Here is an 18,410-nt window from a genome sequence, read left to right as displayed (position 1 = left end):
AGAAACTTCACACACATCATTTCCAGTGACTGCTGCCCTTTAATCAATATTTAACCTCTTGCACAGTAAATTCTATTTTGCATTTGTAATTTCTTATTAAAGAGAGTTTTTCCTCCTCCAAAATATTTACGTCATAATAATTAACAAATTTGACTTCAAATTTCTGACATGAAAAAGGGAGGCACCTAGATGCATAGATTGTGTACATGCAGAATCCTCCAGTTCCTTTCAGATCCTTAATTTTAAGCATTTACCTTTGTTATTTCAGAGAATTTGAAATTGTCATTATTCTCTGGAGAATGACTCCATTGTGCTGAGTCCCACGTTTCCTCACCTCTGTGTATTCTCAAGGATTTGGTTAACTGCTCTAGTTTAACTTTCCACTCAGTGTAAGAGACCATGTATTTCTCTGTTGTAACAATATGATAAACATAGTTTCTATATACATTTTTTGTCAATTTTCTTAATCATAGAATCTCTGTAGCAGAGATTCCATATGCCTTGCCTCTTCCTTAACAGATTCTCCTCCTAGGAGAGGGCCAAATCAGGTCCATTCTGCACCTGGGGCTGTGTGTGCCGCCTCCACTGGACTATTCAGCAAATGCTATGCTATGCTAAGTCACTTCAGTTGTGTCCGACTCTGTGTGACCCCATAGACGGCAGCCCACCAGGCTCCCCCATCCCTGGGATTCTCCAGGCAAGAGTACTGGAGTGGGGTGCCATTGCCTTCTCCGATTCAGCAAATAGGGGCAGTCTTTTAACTTCGAGCTAATTCTCTGTGCTAGTATAAAAAGTACTAAGAAATTAATTGGTGTTTTGCATTATTCACAGAAAGCTGTATTTTCTAGAACTATATATGCAAATTATTGTAAAATGTTCATTTTACTTCTTATTTTTACTTTTGATCCTAAACAGTGCTGTTGCCACTGCTAGCACTTTCTATCACAGTTTCTGCTTTAGACAATTTTCATTTGTTAGACCTACCTAGGGTTTAAGCTTATTAAAGAATCATGTGGATCTGTGAAACTAGTTTCATATGACTGTAAGTTTTCATTAAGAGACTGACTCCCAATCTAATTTGGTAGGAGGCTGAGGGCTTGGACCCAGTCAACAGGCCCCTATTTCAAAGTGAAGAACTGAATTTTTAAAAATTAATTTATTTTAATTGGAGGCTAATTACTTTACAATATTGTATTGGTTTTGCCATACATTGACATCAATCAGCCATGGATGTACATGTGTTCCCCATCCTGAACCCCCCTCCCACCTCCCTCCCCATCCCATCCCTCTGGGTCATCCCAGTGCACCAGCCCCGAGCACCCTGTCTCATGCATTGAACCTGGACTGGCGATCTGTTTCACATATGATAATATACATGTTTCAATGCTATTCTCTCAAATCATCCCACCCTCGCCCTCTCCCACAGAGTCCAAAAGACTGTTCTATACATCTGTGTCTCTTTTGCTGTCTCACATACAGGGTTATCATTACCATCTTTCTAAATTCCATATATATGTGTTAGTATACTATATTGGTGTTTTTCTTTCTGGCTTACTTAACTCTGTATAATAGGCTCCAGTTTCATCCACCTAATTAGAACTGATTCAAATGTATTTGAAGAACTGAATTTTGTAGTTTTTTTTTTTTTTTAAGAGTTTAACTGATAAGATTGTAATTTTATAGTTCAATTCTTTTTGGCAGGGTACTTTCCACACTAAGACTACCCCAAACTGGAAATTATATATTTCTTACGAACAGCACAGGGTAGCCCTGGATTTTATCGGCAAAAGTCACTCAAGGAAAGAATACAAAGTGTGAGGCAAGACCAATGCTTTAAAGCATAAAAGATTCTGCAATATACTGAGAAGAGGCTATATCAGAAGAGAGGCTTAAAAAGCTGGCTATTTCATTCATAACTGATGTTTTCTGAAAATCTACTAAAAGTCCACTTTCAGCAACTGAAATAATACAAACTGGGCACTTCCTATAAGTGTACCTGGTTGATCCTCGAATACATTTCATTAGGAAGCAGTATAATAAATGATAGAGGGTGAGAGGAAAGTCACGTATAGCAGTTTGTGAACAACCAGATGTTATGAAGCTTCCTCAATGTTAATTTTAAAAATCTGAATTCACTCAAGCAAATCATTTTCTGAAATTAAACCAGAGAATTTTGCTAATGTTCTTTCATCAGAATGTTAGCATTTCCATTTTCATACACAAAACATTGGAAAAAATGTGAACTGTAACAAAACTAAACTGGTAATTACTTTTGATTGCTACTAACAACCTAGCATGGCATCAATACAATTTAAATGGATAGAAAGGTTTGCATATTGTGGCAAACACCATGAACTGAGTATACTCAAAAGCCACTCGTATCTCCTTTCTCTCTTGCCTTTCTCTCCTGTAGAGGCCAGAAAGAAAAAAAGTACTTGATGTCAAATACCTGCAGTTAGGGACGGACATTAACATGGTTCTGGCCAGGGAGGGCTGTCCTTTCCAAATAAAAAGGAAAGATTTGCTAAGAGAAAGCCCCTTGGCCTCTTTCTCTTTTTTCTTCCCTGAATGTGGAAGCACCAGAGATATTATAGTCCCTTTAACCAAAAGACAATAAAAATGAACACAAAGGTCTACCCGGCAGACCACACAGAGGTGAAAGGAGTAAGTGTCCCTGAGCCAACCTTCTCAGGGTTGGACTGCCCGCCTCTGGACTTCTTATTGCATTAAATACATACAAGCTAACAGATTAAGCTACTATAGTAGGGTTTTCTACTAGTGCAGCTGAATGCACTTGTAGTAGATATGAATATAAAATTCTGAGTAAAAATCCAGTTAAGAGTTATGAAAAAATCCTCAGCAACCCCTCAAATATTCTTAAAAGGACCTTAATGATAATTTTGTTTTCTTTACCTGAAGAAGACAAATACTGCACAACCAATACAAAAAAAAAAAAGAGGAGGGGAGGGAGATGATGTTTGATGGTAGTGAGACTATTCCAATGCCAAACAAAAATGAGATAAGGCTGGAGAAGAGCTTGACTGTAATACCAAACAATTATGGTCTAGTATTTCCTATTTGTCAATTTCAATAGTCAGCGAGTCCATTTCTTGGGCAGAGGGATTCTAATATTTTTTAAGTCTGAAACTTCAAACTTGGGAACTTTTCCTCCAGGTTACCAGCAAGGGTCTTATCAACTTCACGGAGGATTTTAAGAAAGTCTTCCACCACAGGGCTACAGAAAGGGAGAAGAGTCTCAAATGCACAGGAACACTTCTGTTTGCTTAACTTGCTGTCCCTAATCTCTGAGTTACCTTTCTCCTTTGTTAATACTTGGAAAATATTAGAAAGAAATTCACATGAAATATTGTTCAAGATTTTCAAGTGGAAACCATCTTGGGTTAAATCAGACTTTTAGTTTCTTCTGTGTTAGACTCCGTTGAGTTCTCTGGGTTCTTCTGACAATGTTCCATATTTTGTGAGACACAAATCAGGCTGTCAACTAGAGGAAGATCCACTTTTCCTATCTTTAGATACTCCTGTTCAGTCTGTGAAGCATAGATGGCAGACAACACTGAAAAATCAGAGGCCAGCACTGTTTTCTCTTCTTGCAGTATGATGGGCGGATCATCAGACTGGCAGAATTCATGGCACACCAGATCAAAAACTATATTCCAAGTGTCTTTCCCAGTGTCAGGACACTGTACAATTGCTTAAATTCCATCATCTACTGTGGTGAGCAGCTGTAAGACATGCATGTAAACATCGAGCCCTTCTGGATTTTCAGAGTACACTTGTTTGGCAGCTTCAAGTACACAGGGCACAATTCGAAACACTGGTTGCTGTTCAGAATCTTCCTGGGGTTGGTCCAGAGCCTGAACAACCCCACTTCTAATCTATTCCCACATTAGCTTCTCAACCAAATCAAACAGCTTGTCCACAACCTCCCCAACCTTTACCAGCAAGTCAACATTTGTTGAACTTGACATGATGAAGCAAATGCTATCATAAATAGCTGGATTTTCTCGGATTCTTTCAACCCAGACACTGGCCACTCCTGTCTGAGAAAGGCAAGTAACAATCTGCTTGTTTCCAGCAGAGTAGGTGTGTCTGAATACCTGGCCAAGATTTTTATCACTGCTGATGGACACACATATCTCCTGGAAACAGGCCATATTACCTAAAATTCCCACACATATTTCTCTTAATCGAGGACATTTTGATTAGGCCAATACTCCCACAAATATGTCAGAAGCATTAAATTCTTGGAGAAACAAAGCCACATCCTCATCCACTGACATATCCCATACTCTGCAAATCTCACTCTCCATTTCTTCATCAAGCTCCGTCTGCTGCTCATCATTATCAGAGCTGGATTTGGCATTTTCAGGGCTAACCATCTGATGAGCCCGCTGAGGATGCCGAAGAGCCAGTGCTTGCTGGAGACCGTGCTGGCGATGCAGTCCCCTGGCCACCGCCGCCTCCTCTGCCGTCCCAACTTGGCAGCCCTGTCGACAGGTTGCGGTCCATGGCTTGGCCACCTGGGGTGCAGGAGCTCTACCAGAAGCCAGTAGTTTTTAATACGAATCAGTATCTACTGAGAAAATGAAAGGTGTTGTCTTTTGATGACAGATCACTGTTTACATTTTGTATTACAGCTAGGAAGGCAAAGAAGTAAGTAAAACTACTAGGAAAAAATTTCCATTTCGAAGTATTTATTTTTGTAAACATTGTTTCAGACTATAAAAAATACGTTAGAACACTAGATATGTTCGTATAGGTATCTTCAAACATATAGACATGTTCAAACATATACAGATAGAACATACAGATACGTTCAAACATTCATATCTATAAAAGAGAACAAGGGGAAAGAAATAATGCCTGCACGCTGCTATCACTAACAATACTATATATGCCCATGAGTGCACAAACTAACTCAGGCAGAAAGGAAAGGAGGGTGTGGGAGCAGAGACCACTATCCATATCTTTAAATGCAGTTTTCACTAAAGTTTTATTATCAGTTTTATATATACCTATCAAAACTTAGTTATATTTAAACAATAGTGTGTTGTCCAGATGATTTTTAAACTTATTTCTGCTCACCAACAAATTTTTAAATTTCAATTTCCACTTTTGTGTATAAAGGAGGTAGATAAAACAATGCTAAATATACATATTTTACATTAGGATGAAATGCTGAATCTGAAGTTGAATGAAAATATGAATTCAAGGTGAAAAAAGAATTACATAAACTAGCTCAGTGTTAACGAATAATTTAATAGTGTATTCTATAAACTGACTGTGGTATTGAATAGCTATTTCAATAGAAACCTTTAAAAAACTGATGTGATCCAGAAAAATAAATGACACAATCAAAAAATGGGCCAAAGAACTAAACAGACATTTCTCCAAAGAAGACATATAGACGGCTAACAAACACATGTAAAGATGCTCAACATCACTCATTATCAGAGAAATGCAAATCAAAACCACAATGAGGTACCATTTCACGCCAGTCAGAATGGCTGCTATCCAAAAGTCTGCAAGCAATAAATGCTGGAGAGGGTGTGGAGAAAAGGGAGCCCTCTTACACTGTTGGTGGGAATGCAAACTAGTACAGCCACTATGGAGAACAGTGTGGAGATTCCTTAAAAAACTGGAAACAGAACTGCCTTATGACCCAGTAATCCCACTGCTGGGCATACACACTGAGGAAACCAGAATTGAAAGAGACACGTGAACCCCAATGTTCATCGCAGCACTGTTTATAATAGCCAGGACATGGAAGCAACCTAGATGTCCATCAGCAGATGAATGGATAAGAAAGCTGTGGTACATATACACAGTGGAGTATTCAGTCAGTTCAGTTGCTCAGTCGTATCCGCCTCTTTGAGACCCCATGAACTGCAGAACGCCAGGCCTCCCTGTCCATCACCAGCTCCTGGAGTTTACCCAAACTCATGTCCATCGAATCAGTGATGCCATCCAGCCATCTCATCCTCTGTCATCCCCTTCTCCTTCTGCCCCCAATCCCTCCCAGCATCAGAGTCTTTTCCAGTGAGTCAACTCTTCACATGAGGTGGCCAAAGTATTGGAGTTTAAGCTTTAGCATCAGTCCTTCCAAAGAACACCAAGGACTGATCTCCTTTAGAATGGACTGGTTACTCAGCCATGAAAAAGAATACATTTGAATCAGTTCTAATGAGGTGAATGAAACTGGAGCCTATTATACAGAGTGAAGTAAGCCAAAAAGAAAAACACCAATATAGTATATTAACGCATACATATGGAATTTAGAAAGATGGTAATGATAACCCTGTATGCGAGACAGCAAAAGAGACACAGATGTATAGAACAGTCTTTTGGACTCTGTGGGAGAGGGCGAGGGTGGGATGATTTGGGAGAATGGCATTGAAACATGTATAATATCATATGTGAAATGAATCACCAGTCCAGGTTCCATGCATGAGACAGGGTGCTCAGGGCTGGTGCACTGGGATGACCCAGAGGGATGGGATGGGGAGGGAGGTGGGAGGGGGTTTCAGGATGGGGAACACGTGTACACCCGTGGCGGATTCATGTTGATGTATGGCAAAACCAATACAATATTGTAAAGTAATTAGCCTCCAATTAAAATAAATAAATTCATATTTTAAAAAATAAAAAACTGATGTGAGACCATTTTGTTTTGTAAAACATCCTATCTTGGGATTTGCATTCTGGCAACTATTAACTAACCATAAAGTATTTTGGATGCCAACTTTAAAATGTGTGGGGTTTTAGAAATTCTTTTACAGTGGACCCGTGTAGAAAAAGGAATGAGGTGGGCGTTTTCCAGCCGCTGTGGTTGAGGGCACCGTGGCAGTTGGCACGTTTTCTCCCAAGTCCTACCAACCGAATCAAGCATGCAACCTTCTTCCTTTGGAGATGATTTGCAAAAGCCCGGTTGTTAGCCTTTAATTGAACGTCAGCTCCTCGCCCGAGATGATGACACGACCTTTCAACAAATCTAATTCTCAAAACAGCTCAAGAAAGTGATTATTTGAAATCCCCTTCTTACAAATAAGAAAAAACAGGCAAAAAAAGGTAGGCGATGTCTTCCTCAGAGTGAACTCTTCACGCTAAAGCACTTTCTTTGAACTAAGATGACACTTTTCAAATGAATGCCATAAACTCAAAGGGAAAATTCTGCGTCACTAGTGCGTCACTGAGAATAATGGGGCTGAAGTGGAAGTTTACATTTGCTGAGAAAAAGGTTATTTTTCTCGTAAATTGCTCTCCTCTCCCCACCCTCGCCCCCAACTACCTGCAGCCGGGGTGGGCTTATTATATCCAGTTCTAGAGCACAGAGCGCTGTGTTCCACCACGCTTCCATTTTCCTTTCGGTTTCAAACATCCCGCCTTTGAAGAATCCAGACAAGCAAATATCCTCCCGTAAATGTTCATTGCCTTATGATAAAGATATCTGGTCTGGGCGGAGATGCATTGCCAGGCGCCAGCGCCAAAGCTGTACAACACCCCCGGGGGCCTCACCCAGCGCGTCTTTCAGTGCAGCTTCGGGCTCACTCATTAATGAACACGGAAGTATTCGAATGGCATACGGTCCCTCTGGGGAAGCGGGGGACTAGGGGGTGGGGGTGGTGATGACCCGCGCCACCCACCCACAGGCAAACATCATGCGCACACAAAATTGTGCCATGCCCGCAAGCCTCGGAAATGGCACTCTCCAGACCCTAAAGATACTTGAATTCAAGGTTCCTATTTTGCTCAGAGAAGCGTCGATAGCTTTGAGCGGAAACAGGTGTGGACACGCAGCCTTTTCGTTGTTTCCCGCACTGTTATTTTTCCTCGGCAGCCCATCCCCGACCACTGATGAAATATAGGTACGCTTTCGCATTCTGCTCACATACACACACGCGCACACGTCTATGGGGCAGGGGGTGGGGTGGGGGTAGGGGGAAGAATCCCGGCGCCCTCCTAATAACCTAGGAGCCGCTACGAAGTAGACAAGGGATGCTTTTACATAACAAACCCTTCACGTGTTCGACACCCTTTCTTGATCTTGTGAGTGGCTCTGAAAAGAGCCTTTGGGTTTCCGGGCACCGAGGTGCACCTCATTTAGAGCTGGTATATTTGGTGACGGCTTTGGTACCTTCCGAGACAGCGTGTTTGGCCAACTCGCCGGGCAATAGCAGGCGCACAGCCGTCTGCACCTCCCGGGACGTGATGGTAGAACGCTTGTTGTAGTGCGCCAAACGGGAGGCCTCGCTAGCGATACGCTCGAAGATGTCGTTCACGAACGAGTTCATGATGCCCATAGCCTTGGAAGAGATACCGGTGTCCGGGTGCACTTGCTTCAACACCTTATACACGTAGATGGAATAACTCTCTTTGCGGCTGCGCTTACGCTTTTTGCCATCCTTCTTCTGCGCTTTAGTAACAGCTTTTTTGGAGCCCTTCTTGGGTGCGGGAGCTGATTTGGACGGATCAGGCATGACGACGGATCCTTCGGATAAAAAAGAAGCGTAGTTGCAGAGCAACTCAACTTATACGTCCTGTATTCAAATGAGGGATCCAGAGTTTCTAATTTATGATAGGATCAAGCAACGTGCAACGTCATCACTGGAAAAGGCAGATGCAAATTAGGGGGAAATGGTGACTTTCTTTTCTGGTTGGTCACCATCACTACCCAATCGGGCGGCGCCGGCTGTACTACCTCAAGACCATATATAAGGACTCTCTGAGTACAGCGGGTTTGTTGGTGGTCTGCTTTTTGGCTGTGTTTTGTCGTTGTGCGTGACTGGGAGATGTCAGGCCGAGGCAAACAGGGCGGTAAGGCGCGCGCGAAAGCGAAGTCGCGCTCTTCGCGCGCGGGTTTGCAGTTTCCTGTGGGCCGAGTGCATCGGCTGCTCCGTAAAGGTAACTATTCTGAGCGTGTGGGTGCTGGCGCGCCTGTCTATCTGGCAGCCGTGTTGGAGTACCTGACGGCTGAGATCCTGGAGCTGGCGGGCAACGCGGCGCGCGACAACAAGAAGACGCGTATTATCCCACGCCATCTGCAGTTAGCCATCCGTAACGACGAAGAGCTCAACAAGCTGCTGGGTCGCGTGACCATCGCGCAGGGCGGTGTCCTGCCTAATATCCAGGCCGTGCTGCTGCCCAAGAAAACGGAGAGTCACCACAAGGCCAAGGGCAAGTGAGGCGGCGGAGGCGGGCCGGAAACGGTCGTGCTCCCCGGGGGCCCCCTGACACCAAAGGCTCTTTTCAGAGCCACCCACAGTGTCTAGAAAAGAGCCGTACTGGCCAAGGGCTGTCTTTCGCAGCGCGTTTCTGTGCGAATCTGAGCAAGGCTGGGCTTGTGGGAAATCGAATACCAGAGACATGATTTGGGTGCGTATAGGGGCTCAGTAGGCTGTGTGTTGGTTTGCAGCAGGGAATGTCTGACATTTTCTCTTGAATCTCGCCCCCAAGGTCATGGAGTTTTAATCCCACTCATCTTTTAAGAATTTGTTATTACCGGTGACAAGCTACTTTTGACTCCGGGAAGTCATTAGTGTGACATTCAGACGCCAAGTACGGACTGTTTTCTTATCCCAGGAGAAATCCATACATTGAACCGGTATTGAAAGTATTTAATATTAGAAGGAAATCTGCCATTTGAGGTTCTGATAGATAAACGTGATTTCCATTTTAAAAGGTATGAATGCATGAGTTAGATTTTTAGAGAACATGAGATCAGAATTGTCTATTGTATTGTGAATTCTAAGGTCTTGGGAAGGGTATGTCTTGCTAGGTGCATTTCCAGCATTTGAAATGTATCAGTTTACATTTTGAAAATAGGTGCACATTTTTAAAGGAAATTTTATTGTATATAGAATATTTAAAGGAGTTTAAATTACTATATTTGGGTTGGCTAAACGTTAATAAGAGATCCCCTTAAACTGATAGCTAAAGTAAAAATAGTATAAAATCTGATAAAATTACTTTTGTGAATTCAGTAAATTTAAAATGAACAGTGTTAAGACCAGATTAAGTAATATACAAGTGGATATTTCGAAAGATGATTGTTCATGAATTCCACATGCTGTTACAAATAAGGGGTGGAGTGTCCCAGATATACTTCTGCAAAGTCTACTGAGAAGTGAAAATGTTAATAGCACTTACTTCATGGGGTTAAGGGATTAAATGAGTAAATCCATAGTAATCTCCATGTTTAAAAATCTCCAGCACACTATGAGTTTAATAAATGTTATTCCTGCTGTCATCCTTACTGATTCCATTAATTTTTTTATTATAATAAATACAGGCCACTAAAACAATTTGAATGTGAATGTGAAGTCGCTCAGTCGTGTCCGACTCTTTGCGACCCATGGACACCAGGCTCCTCTGTCCATGGGATTTTCTAGGCAAGAGTACTAGAGTGGGTTGCCTTTTCCTTCTCCAGGGAACTTCCCCACCCAGGGATCGAACCCAGGTCTCCTGCATTGTGGACAGACGCTTTACCGTCTGAGCCACCAGGGAAGTCTAAAACAATTTAGGAACGTTATATAGTAAGTATTTATCTTACAAAATTGGGGTTCCCTGGTGGCTCAGGCGGTAAAGCATCTGTCTACAATGCGGGAGACCCGGGTTCGAGCCCTGGGTTGGGAAGATTCCCTGGAGAAGGAAATGGCAATCCACTCCAGTAGTATTGCCTGGAAAATCCCATGGACAGAGGAGCCTGGTAGGGTACAGTCTATGGGGTCGCAAAGAGTCAGACATGACTGAGTGATTTCACTTTTAATTAGATGTACTCAAACCAGGGCTCCCTAGACACTATCTAGAGCTAACCACATATTTGCTAGTCTTTAGAAAATATCCTAGCAATATAAAACTGTTTGCCCCCAAAATTGATAAGAACCATCAGTGTGGGTGAAAACAACACCCAACTCCTCTGCAGTGTAAGTAGATAGTAGCATTCACATTGCCAATTGGGACCCATTTCAATGAAACAAACTGCAAGGATTATGCAAGAGATTATAGTCTTCTGGAGATCTGTACATTGTGTTTCCCGTGACAGCCTTGAATTCTACTTTCAACTTTTATTTTTGTATTGATGATCATGTAGGTCGTTGTATGTTTTCACCCCCTTCAGTGTTATTTAAGAAAGAAAGGTTTCTCAGGAACGGAGAGCTTGGGTCTTCCAAGTGTCATCACTGAGCTCCAGATTTTCAGTTCCTCAAGTGGAGTGTTCACTGGGAAACCTGAGATGGGAGGTGCTCCAAGAGGAAGCCCTTCTTTTGTCACTTCTAAGGCTGAGTTTATATAGCCACAAGCCCTGATTAATTTTCAATTAATTAAAATTAAATACAAAGGTGTAGTTTTTCAGTCGTCCTAGCCACACATGGCTAATGGCTACCACACTGGACAGAACAGATACAGAAGGTCTCCATCATTACAGAAAGTTCTTTTGGGCAGCTCTGGTCTGATCTATAAGTATTATCAGGTTTAGAAACGTGATGCAATATGCAGAGCTGCCTCCCTTGCATAGAGAAAGCTCATCAGACTCATGCTTAAAGAAGAAAACAGCATATGGCCCAGCCATTCCATCCCCCAGATACATACAAGGACTCTGCTACCCAGACACCCATCTCACATTCACGGCAGCATCCCAAAGATAGAAACAGCCCAAATGTCTGTAACAGATGAATGGATAAACAAAATGTGGTTTATCCATATAGTGGAATACTATTCAGTCATAAAAAGGAATGACATGTTCATGGATGAACTTCAAAAATGTTGTGGTAAGTTAAAGAAGCTGGACACTAAAAGTCACATATTGTATGATCCCATTTATATGATTGCATACACAACAAATTCATAAGGACAGTAGATTAGTTGATGCGAGTTAGTTGTTGGGTATTAGAGGAATATGGAGTATTGTTCACTTTTGGGGTAATGAAAATATTTCAGAGATGGAAAGAGGTGATTGTGAATGCCTATATGTCACTGAATTGCTCACTTTAGAATGGTTTATGTGAATTTCACCTTGATTTAAAGAGATACGGTGAACCTAATTCAAGGATATGCACTAAAAAGGAGAGGAGTTTGTGTCTCCATCACTTTTATCCAGTAGGTGGAGTGTGGGCTGGCCTGCCTGCACAGTAGCATGCCTCAGACACCACATGGGGAGAGGGGCATGGAGTCTTTTGGGTAGCCACAGCCTTTCCTTCTCCCTGCCTTGGTGGAGCTTCAAGCCCTCTTCTCAGCCGACACATATCATACATTCCCTTCAACGGAATTATTTTGGTCATTCTCCCCATATTCCTATGTGTGGGCACTATTAAGAAAGATGAAGTGGGAGGGAGTTCCCAGAAGAAGAATGCAGTCTGGGCAGCCTCAGAAGCATCCATGCTCACTGCAGATAAAGTGTTCCTAATTTTTGGAATTCTCAGTTTAGCCTGGCCCAAGTCTAATAGGCGATCTCACCTCTCTCTAGGTGTGGCCTGTACCCAGCCTCTGCTGCACATCTAGACTTTTCCTCCCTGCAGTATCAGTTTCCATATACGCACCAACAAATTTAAGAATCTTCCAAGTGAAAAAGCAAATGGACTCCTCCCCACAAAGTTTCTGTGCTCCCCTAGACCAGGGAGAGCAGAGGAATTTGGGGTTAGCACTTGAAGTGTACTGGTCACCCAGTTCCTAGTGCCATCAGATCTGGGCTGAGCTGAGCTGTTCTCCTACATCATCCTGTTACATGGCTGCCCCAGCCCTGGTCATCAGAATCTGCCTAATGCCTCCCCCTCCACAACTTCCCTACCTCCAGCCAGGGTCATTTCTATGCATTGCTCACAAAGCCTCATGAAGCTTTGATTTTCTCCAGTGTATGCCCAGCAAAAGCTTAAAAAGCATCCCTTTCTCTGCCTGCTTCCCTCCCTCCCAGTTCCTGGTCAGCTGAGTTCTACTGCCTCCTGCAGAGGTCTCCAGGGACACCCGGTCTTGGTGCTTCTCGCCTCTCTCAACTTTGGACCCAACAGCTCCTCCTGTCAGTGCTGCCCATGGGCCTCCAGAACCCCTCTGCCTCCTGCTGCCGTGTCCTCAGCTCACTCCCAGGCACATGCAGCCCTCTGGGTCATGTCCTTCCAGGTCACTCCTGCAGGATATCAGATCTGCCCCCAAATGTCCTAGAGAGCATGTGGGTCAGCAGTTTGAACTGAATTGCATCACCTCTACTAGCTTTGTCAGTGATGCTTCCTAAGGCCCACTTGACTTTGCACTCCACGATGTCTGAGTAAAGGTGAGGGATCACACCATCGTGGTTATCTGGGTCATGAAGATCTTTTTTGTATAGTTCTTTGTATTCTGGGCTTCCCTGGTGGCTCAGATGACAAAGTGTCTGCCTGCAATGTGGGAGACCCAGGTTCGATCCCTGGGTCGGGAAGATCCCCTGGAGAAGGAAATGGCAACCCACTCAAGTACTCTTGCCTGGAAAATTCCATGGACGGAGGAGCCTGATAGGCTACAGTCCATGGGGTTGCAGAGTCGGACACAACTGAATGACTTCACTTTTTGTGTATTCTTGCCACCTCTTAGTATCTTATGCTTCTGTTAGGTTCATACCATTTCTCTCCTTTATTGTACCCATCTTTGCATGAAATGTTCCCTTGGTATTTCTCATTTTCTTGAAGAGACTTGCTAGTCTTTCCCATTAGAAGGAAAAAAAAAAAACAGGCTAAATTGATTTAAATAAGCATAGAACCAGACTCAGATATGACACAAATGTTGAATTATCTTTCAGACCAGAATTTTAAAACTAAGATGTTAAGGGTTCTAAAGGATAGAGGGCAAATGCCAAGAAAGTATCAAAAGGGTATGTGAGAAATTGAAAACACTAACAAATGAAGACTGCCTTTGATGGGCTCATTAGCCAACTTTCTACAGTCTAGAAAAGAATCCATGAGCTTGAAGAAATGTTAATAGAAATCTCCCAAACTGAAATCCAAAGTGGAAAAGGAATAATAACAATAAATAGAAAATAGAATATCCTAGGATGGGATAATTACAAAAGCTGTAGCATATGTGTAATTAGAATAGCAGAAAGAGGAGAGGAGAGAGTAGAAGAAATATTTGAATAATGGTTGAGAATTTTCCAAAATGATGGAGACTAAACCACAGATCCAGGAGGTTCAGAGACCACCAGTAAAAAAAGAAATGGTACATATACACAATGGAGTATTACTCAGCCATTAAAAAGAATACATTTGAATCAGTTCTAATGAGGTGGATGAAACTGGAGCCTATTATACAGAGTGAAGTAAGCCAGAAGGAAAAACATAAATACAGTATACTAACGCATATATATGGAATTTAGAAAGATGGTAACAATAACCCTGTGTACGAGACAGCAAAAGAGACACTGATGTATAGAACAGTCTTATGGACTCTGTGGGAGAGGGAGAGGGTGGGAAGATTTGGGAGAATGACATTGAAACATGTAAAATATCATGTAAGAAACGAGTTGCCAGTCCAGGTTCGATGCACGATACTGGATGCTTGGGGCTAGTGCACTGGGATGACCCAGAGGGATGGTATGGGGAGGGAGGAGGGAGGAGGGTTCAGGATGGGGAACACATGTATACCTGTGGCGGATTCATTTTGATATTTGGCAAAACTAATACAATTATGTAAAGATTAAAAATAAAATAAAATAAAATAAAAAAAAGAAATCTACACTGAGGCACATTCTGTTACAGAAAATCAAAGATGAAAATCACCTTGAAAGAACCAGGGTGGGGGGTGGGGCAACACTAACTACAGACAAAGTTAAGACTTTTCATCAGAAATCATGAAACAAAGTGTGGCATGACATATATACCAATTATTGTATTTTAAAAAATCAAAAAAAAATCACTAATCTAGAAATTTGTATCCAACAAAATTATTCATCAAAAGTGAAGGAGAGGAGGAGGAGCTAAGATGGCGGAGGAGTAGGACAGGGAGAACACTTTCTCCCCCACAAATTCATCAAAAGAACATTTAAATGCCGAGTAAATTCCACAAAACAACTTCTGAAAGCCGGCAGAGGACATCAGGCACCCAGAAAAGCAACCCAAGTCTTAGAAAGGAGGTAGGGAAAAATATAAAAGACAAAAAAAGGGACAAAAGAGGGAGGGACGGAGTTCCGTCTCGGGAAGGGAGTCTTAAAAAGAGAGAAGTTTCCAAACACCAGGAAACCTTCTCACTGCCGAATCTGCACCGAGCCTTGGAAGCACAGAGGGCAACATAACAGGAAAAATCAATAATTAAAACCCGCACATTGCGAGCCCTACGGTAACTCCCCCAGCGGAGAAGCAGCGCAGACGCCTGCACACACCATTAGCAAGCGGGAGCTGGGCAGGGAGGCGCGGCGCGGGCTGCATCGCAAGAATCTGGCCTGAATACCCCGAGCACTATCTAAGCGAAATAATTTGGGCTAGCAAACCAGACTGTGGGATATCTACCACGCAAAAAGCCAGCCCTAACCTATGACACCGCCAGGCCTGCGCACGGAATAAAGGACTGAACGGAGATAGCCGGCGGCAGACCATCCCCCTCCAGTGATAGGCAGCCAGAGCCGGAAGGGGACAATCGCAGCCCCAGAGAGACATTATCTATAAAACTGTAAGCAGGCTTCTTTGCTAACTAAAACTTCTTGGGGGTCTGGACGGTCAACATCTGCCTGAGAAGGTGTGCCGGTGCACAACTAGATAACCGAGCGGCGGGGAGGCGATAAGTCGCAGCAATCGCGCACGCAAAACACCTCATCACCTGAGCTGCTCGGATCTGGGAAGGGCACAAAACGCAGGCCCAACTGAGAGTCTGCGCCTCTGAGGACTACCTGAGTGCCTGAACCGGAGCGGCTTGGCCCTGGGAAGTACAGGCAGCCCAGGACGGGCCGCGGATGGTTCACGGGGGAACAACCTAGAGCCTGAGCAGCGTGGGCAGAGAGGCTACACGCGACGTGAACAGGGGGCAGACCCAGTGTGGCTGAGGCACTGCGAGCACACGCCAGTGTTATTTGTTTGCAGCATCCCTCCCTACCTCCCCTCAGTGCGACTGAACAAGTGAGCCTATAAAAAAAAAAAAAATTAAGTCCTCTATCATTCCTTTAATTTCCACTTTTATAACCGATTACTTTGCAAAAAAAAAAAAAAAAAGACCCTATTTTTTTTAAAGCAAACTTCATATATATTTTTAATAATTTTTTTGACCTTTTTTTTTCTTTTTCCTTCTTTTCTTTAACATTGTATTTTTTAAATTCCAAACTCTACTCTAGATTTTTAATTTTAGCTTTTTAGTATTTGTTATCAATTTTGTACCTATAGTTTTTGTTTTTGTTTTTGTTTTTATATAATTTCTGTGACCCTTTTTTATTTTTTCTTTTTCTCTGTTTCTTTCTCTTCTTCTTTTAAATAACATTGTATATCTGAAATTCCAAACTCTATTCTAGATTTTTAATTTATGCTTTTTGGTATTTGTTATCAATTTTGTGCCTGTATTTTTTTTATATATATAATTTATGCGACCTTGTTTGTTCTTGATTGTTTTTTTTTCTCTCTCTTTCTTTTTCTTCTTTTTTTAACATTGTATTTTTGAAATTCCAAACTCTACTCTAGATTTTTAACTTTTGCTTTTTGGTATTAGTTATCAATTTTGTACCTATGTTTTCTTTATAATTTTTGCGACCTTGTTTGTTTTTGTTTGTTCGTTTTTTCTCTTTCTTTTCCTTCTTTTCTTTAACATTGTATTTTTGAAATTCCAAACTCTACTCTAGATTTTAAATTTTTGCTTTTATGTATTTGTTACCAATTTTGTACCTTTAAGAACCCAATCTTCAGTACCCATTTTTCACTAGGGAGCGAGATTACTGGCTTAACTGCTCTCTCTCCCTTTGGACTCTCCTTTTTCTCCACTACGTAGCCTGTGTCTCCTCCCTAACCCCTCTCTACTCTACCCAACTCTGTGAATTTCTGTGTGTTCCAGATGGTGGAGAACACTTAGGGAACTGATTACTGGCTGGATCTGTCTCCCTCCTTTTCATTCCCCCCTATTATCCTCCTGGACACCTCTGTCACCTTCCCCCTTCTCTTCTCTGTATAACTCTGTGAACAACTCTGAGCGGTCCAGTTGTGGAGTGCACATTAGGAAGAGATTACTGAATAGCCCACTCTCTCCTCTGTTGACTCCACCTCATCTCATTCGGGTCACCTCTAACTCCCTCCTCACTCTTCTCTTCTCCATATAACGCTGTAAACCTCTCTGGGCGAAACAAGTTTCAGGGCAAGACATACCAAGCAAATTCTCCAGCAGCAAGGAACACAGCCCTGAGCTCCAAGATACAGGCAGCCCAAAGTCACCCCAAAACCATAGACATCCCATAACTCATTACTGGACATTTCATTGCACTCCAGAGAGAAGAAATACAGCTCCACTCACCAGAACACCGACACAAGCTTCCCTAACCAAGAAACCTTGACAAGCCACCTGTACAAACCCAAACAGAGCAAGGAAACGCCACAATAAAGAGAACTCCACAAACTGCCAGAATACAGAAAGTACACCCCAAACTCAGCAATTTAAACAAGATGAAGAGACAGAGGAATACCCAGCAGATAAAGGAACAGGATAAAAGCCCACCAAACCAAACTAAAGAGGAAGAGATAGGGAATCTACCTGATAAAGAATTCCGAATAATGATAGTGAAATTGATCCAAAATCTTGAAATCAAAATGGAATCACAGATAAATAGCCTGGAGACTAAGATCGAGAAGATGCAAGAAAGGTTTAACAAGGACCTAGAAGAAATAAAAGAGAGTCAATATAAAATGAATGATGCAATAAATGAAATTAAAAACACTCTGGAGGCAACAAATAGTAGAATAACAGAGGCAGAAGATAGGATTAGTGAATTAGAAGATAGAATGGTAGAAATAAATGAATCAGAGAGGATAAAAGAAAAACGAATTAAAAGAAATGAGGACAATCTCAGAGACCTCCAGGACAATATTAAACGCTACAACATTCGAATCATAGGGGTCCCAGAAGAAGAAGACAAAAAGAAAGACCATGAGAAAATACTTGAGGAGATAATAGTTGAAAACTTCCCTAAAATGGGGAAGGAAATAATCACCCAAGTCCAAGAAACCCAGAGAGTCCCAAACAGGATAAACCCAAGGAGAAACACCCCAAGACACATTAATCAAATTAACAAAGATCAAACACAACGAACAAATATTAAAAGCAGCAAGGGAAAAACAACAAATAACACACAAGGGAATTCCCATTAGGATAACAGCTGATCTTTCAATAGAAACTCTTCAAGCCAGGAGGGAATGGCAAGACATACTTAAAGTGATGAAAGAAAATAACCTACAGCCCAGATTATTGTG

At 42.2% G+C, this 18,410-nt stretch overlaps 2 protein-coding genes and 1 pseudogene across 2 annotated transcripts; 1 reads left to right on the top strand and 2 right to left on the bottom strand.

Annotated features, from left to right (window-relative positions):
• Positions 1 to 1,619: 1,619 nt before the first annotated feature.
• Positions 1,620 to 7,399, bottom strand: LOC113896502 (annotated as a pseudogene).
• Positions 7,244 to 8,586, bottom strand: LOC113896537 (histone H2B type 3-B). Its single transcript, XM_027548786.1, has one exon. The coding sequence runs from the start codon at positions 8,496 to 8,498 to the stop codon at positions 8,118 to 8,120; it is 381 nt and encodes a 126-aa protein (XP_027404587.1). The 5' UTR covers positions 8,499 to 8,586; the 3' UTR covers positions 7,244 to 8,117.
• Positions 8,587 to 8,721: 135 nt separating this feature from the next.
• On the top strand, positions 8,722 to 10,269 carry LOC113896536 (histone H2A type 3). Its single transcript, XM_027548785.1, has one exon. The coding sequence runs from the start codon at positions 8,811 to 8,813 to the stop codon at positions 9,201 to 9,203; it is 393 nt and encodes a 130-aa protein (XP_027404586.1). The 5' UTR covers positions 8,722 to 8,810; the 3' UTR covers positions 9,204 to 10,269.
• Positions 10,270 to 18,410: the final 8,141 nt, after the last annotated feature.

This window comes from Bos indicus x Bos taurus, chromosome 7 (assembly GCF_003369695.1).
Source record: "Bos indicus x Bos taurus breed Angus x Brahman F1 hybrid chromosome 7, Bos_hybrid_MaternalHap_v2.0, whole genome shotgun sequence".
Lineage (NCBI taxonomy): Eukaryota > Metazoa > Chordata > Mammalia > Artiodactyla > Bovidae > Bos > Bos indicus x Bos taurus.
Note: the sequence above shows the minus strand (reverse complement) of the source record. Positions and strands in the feature narration are given on the sequence as shown.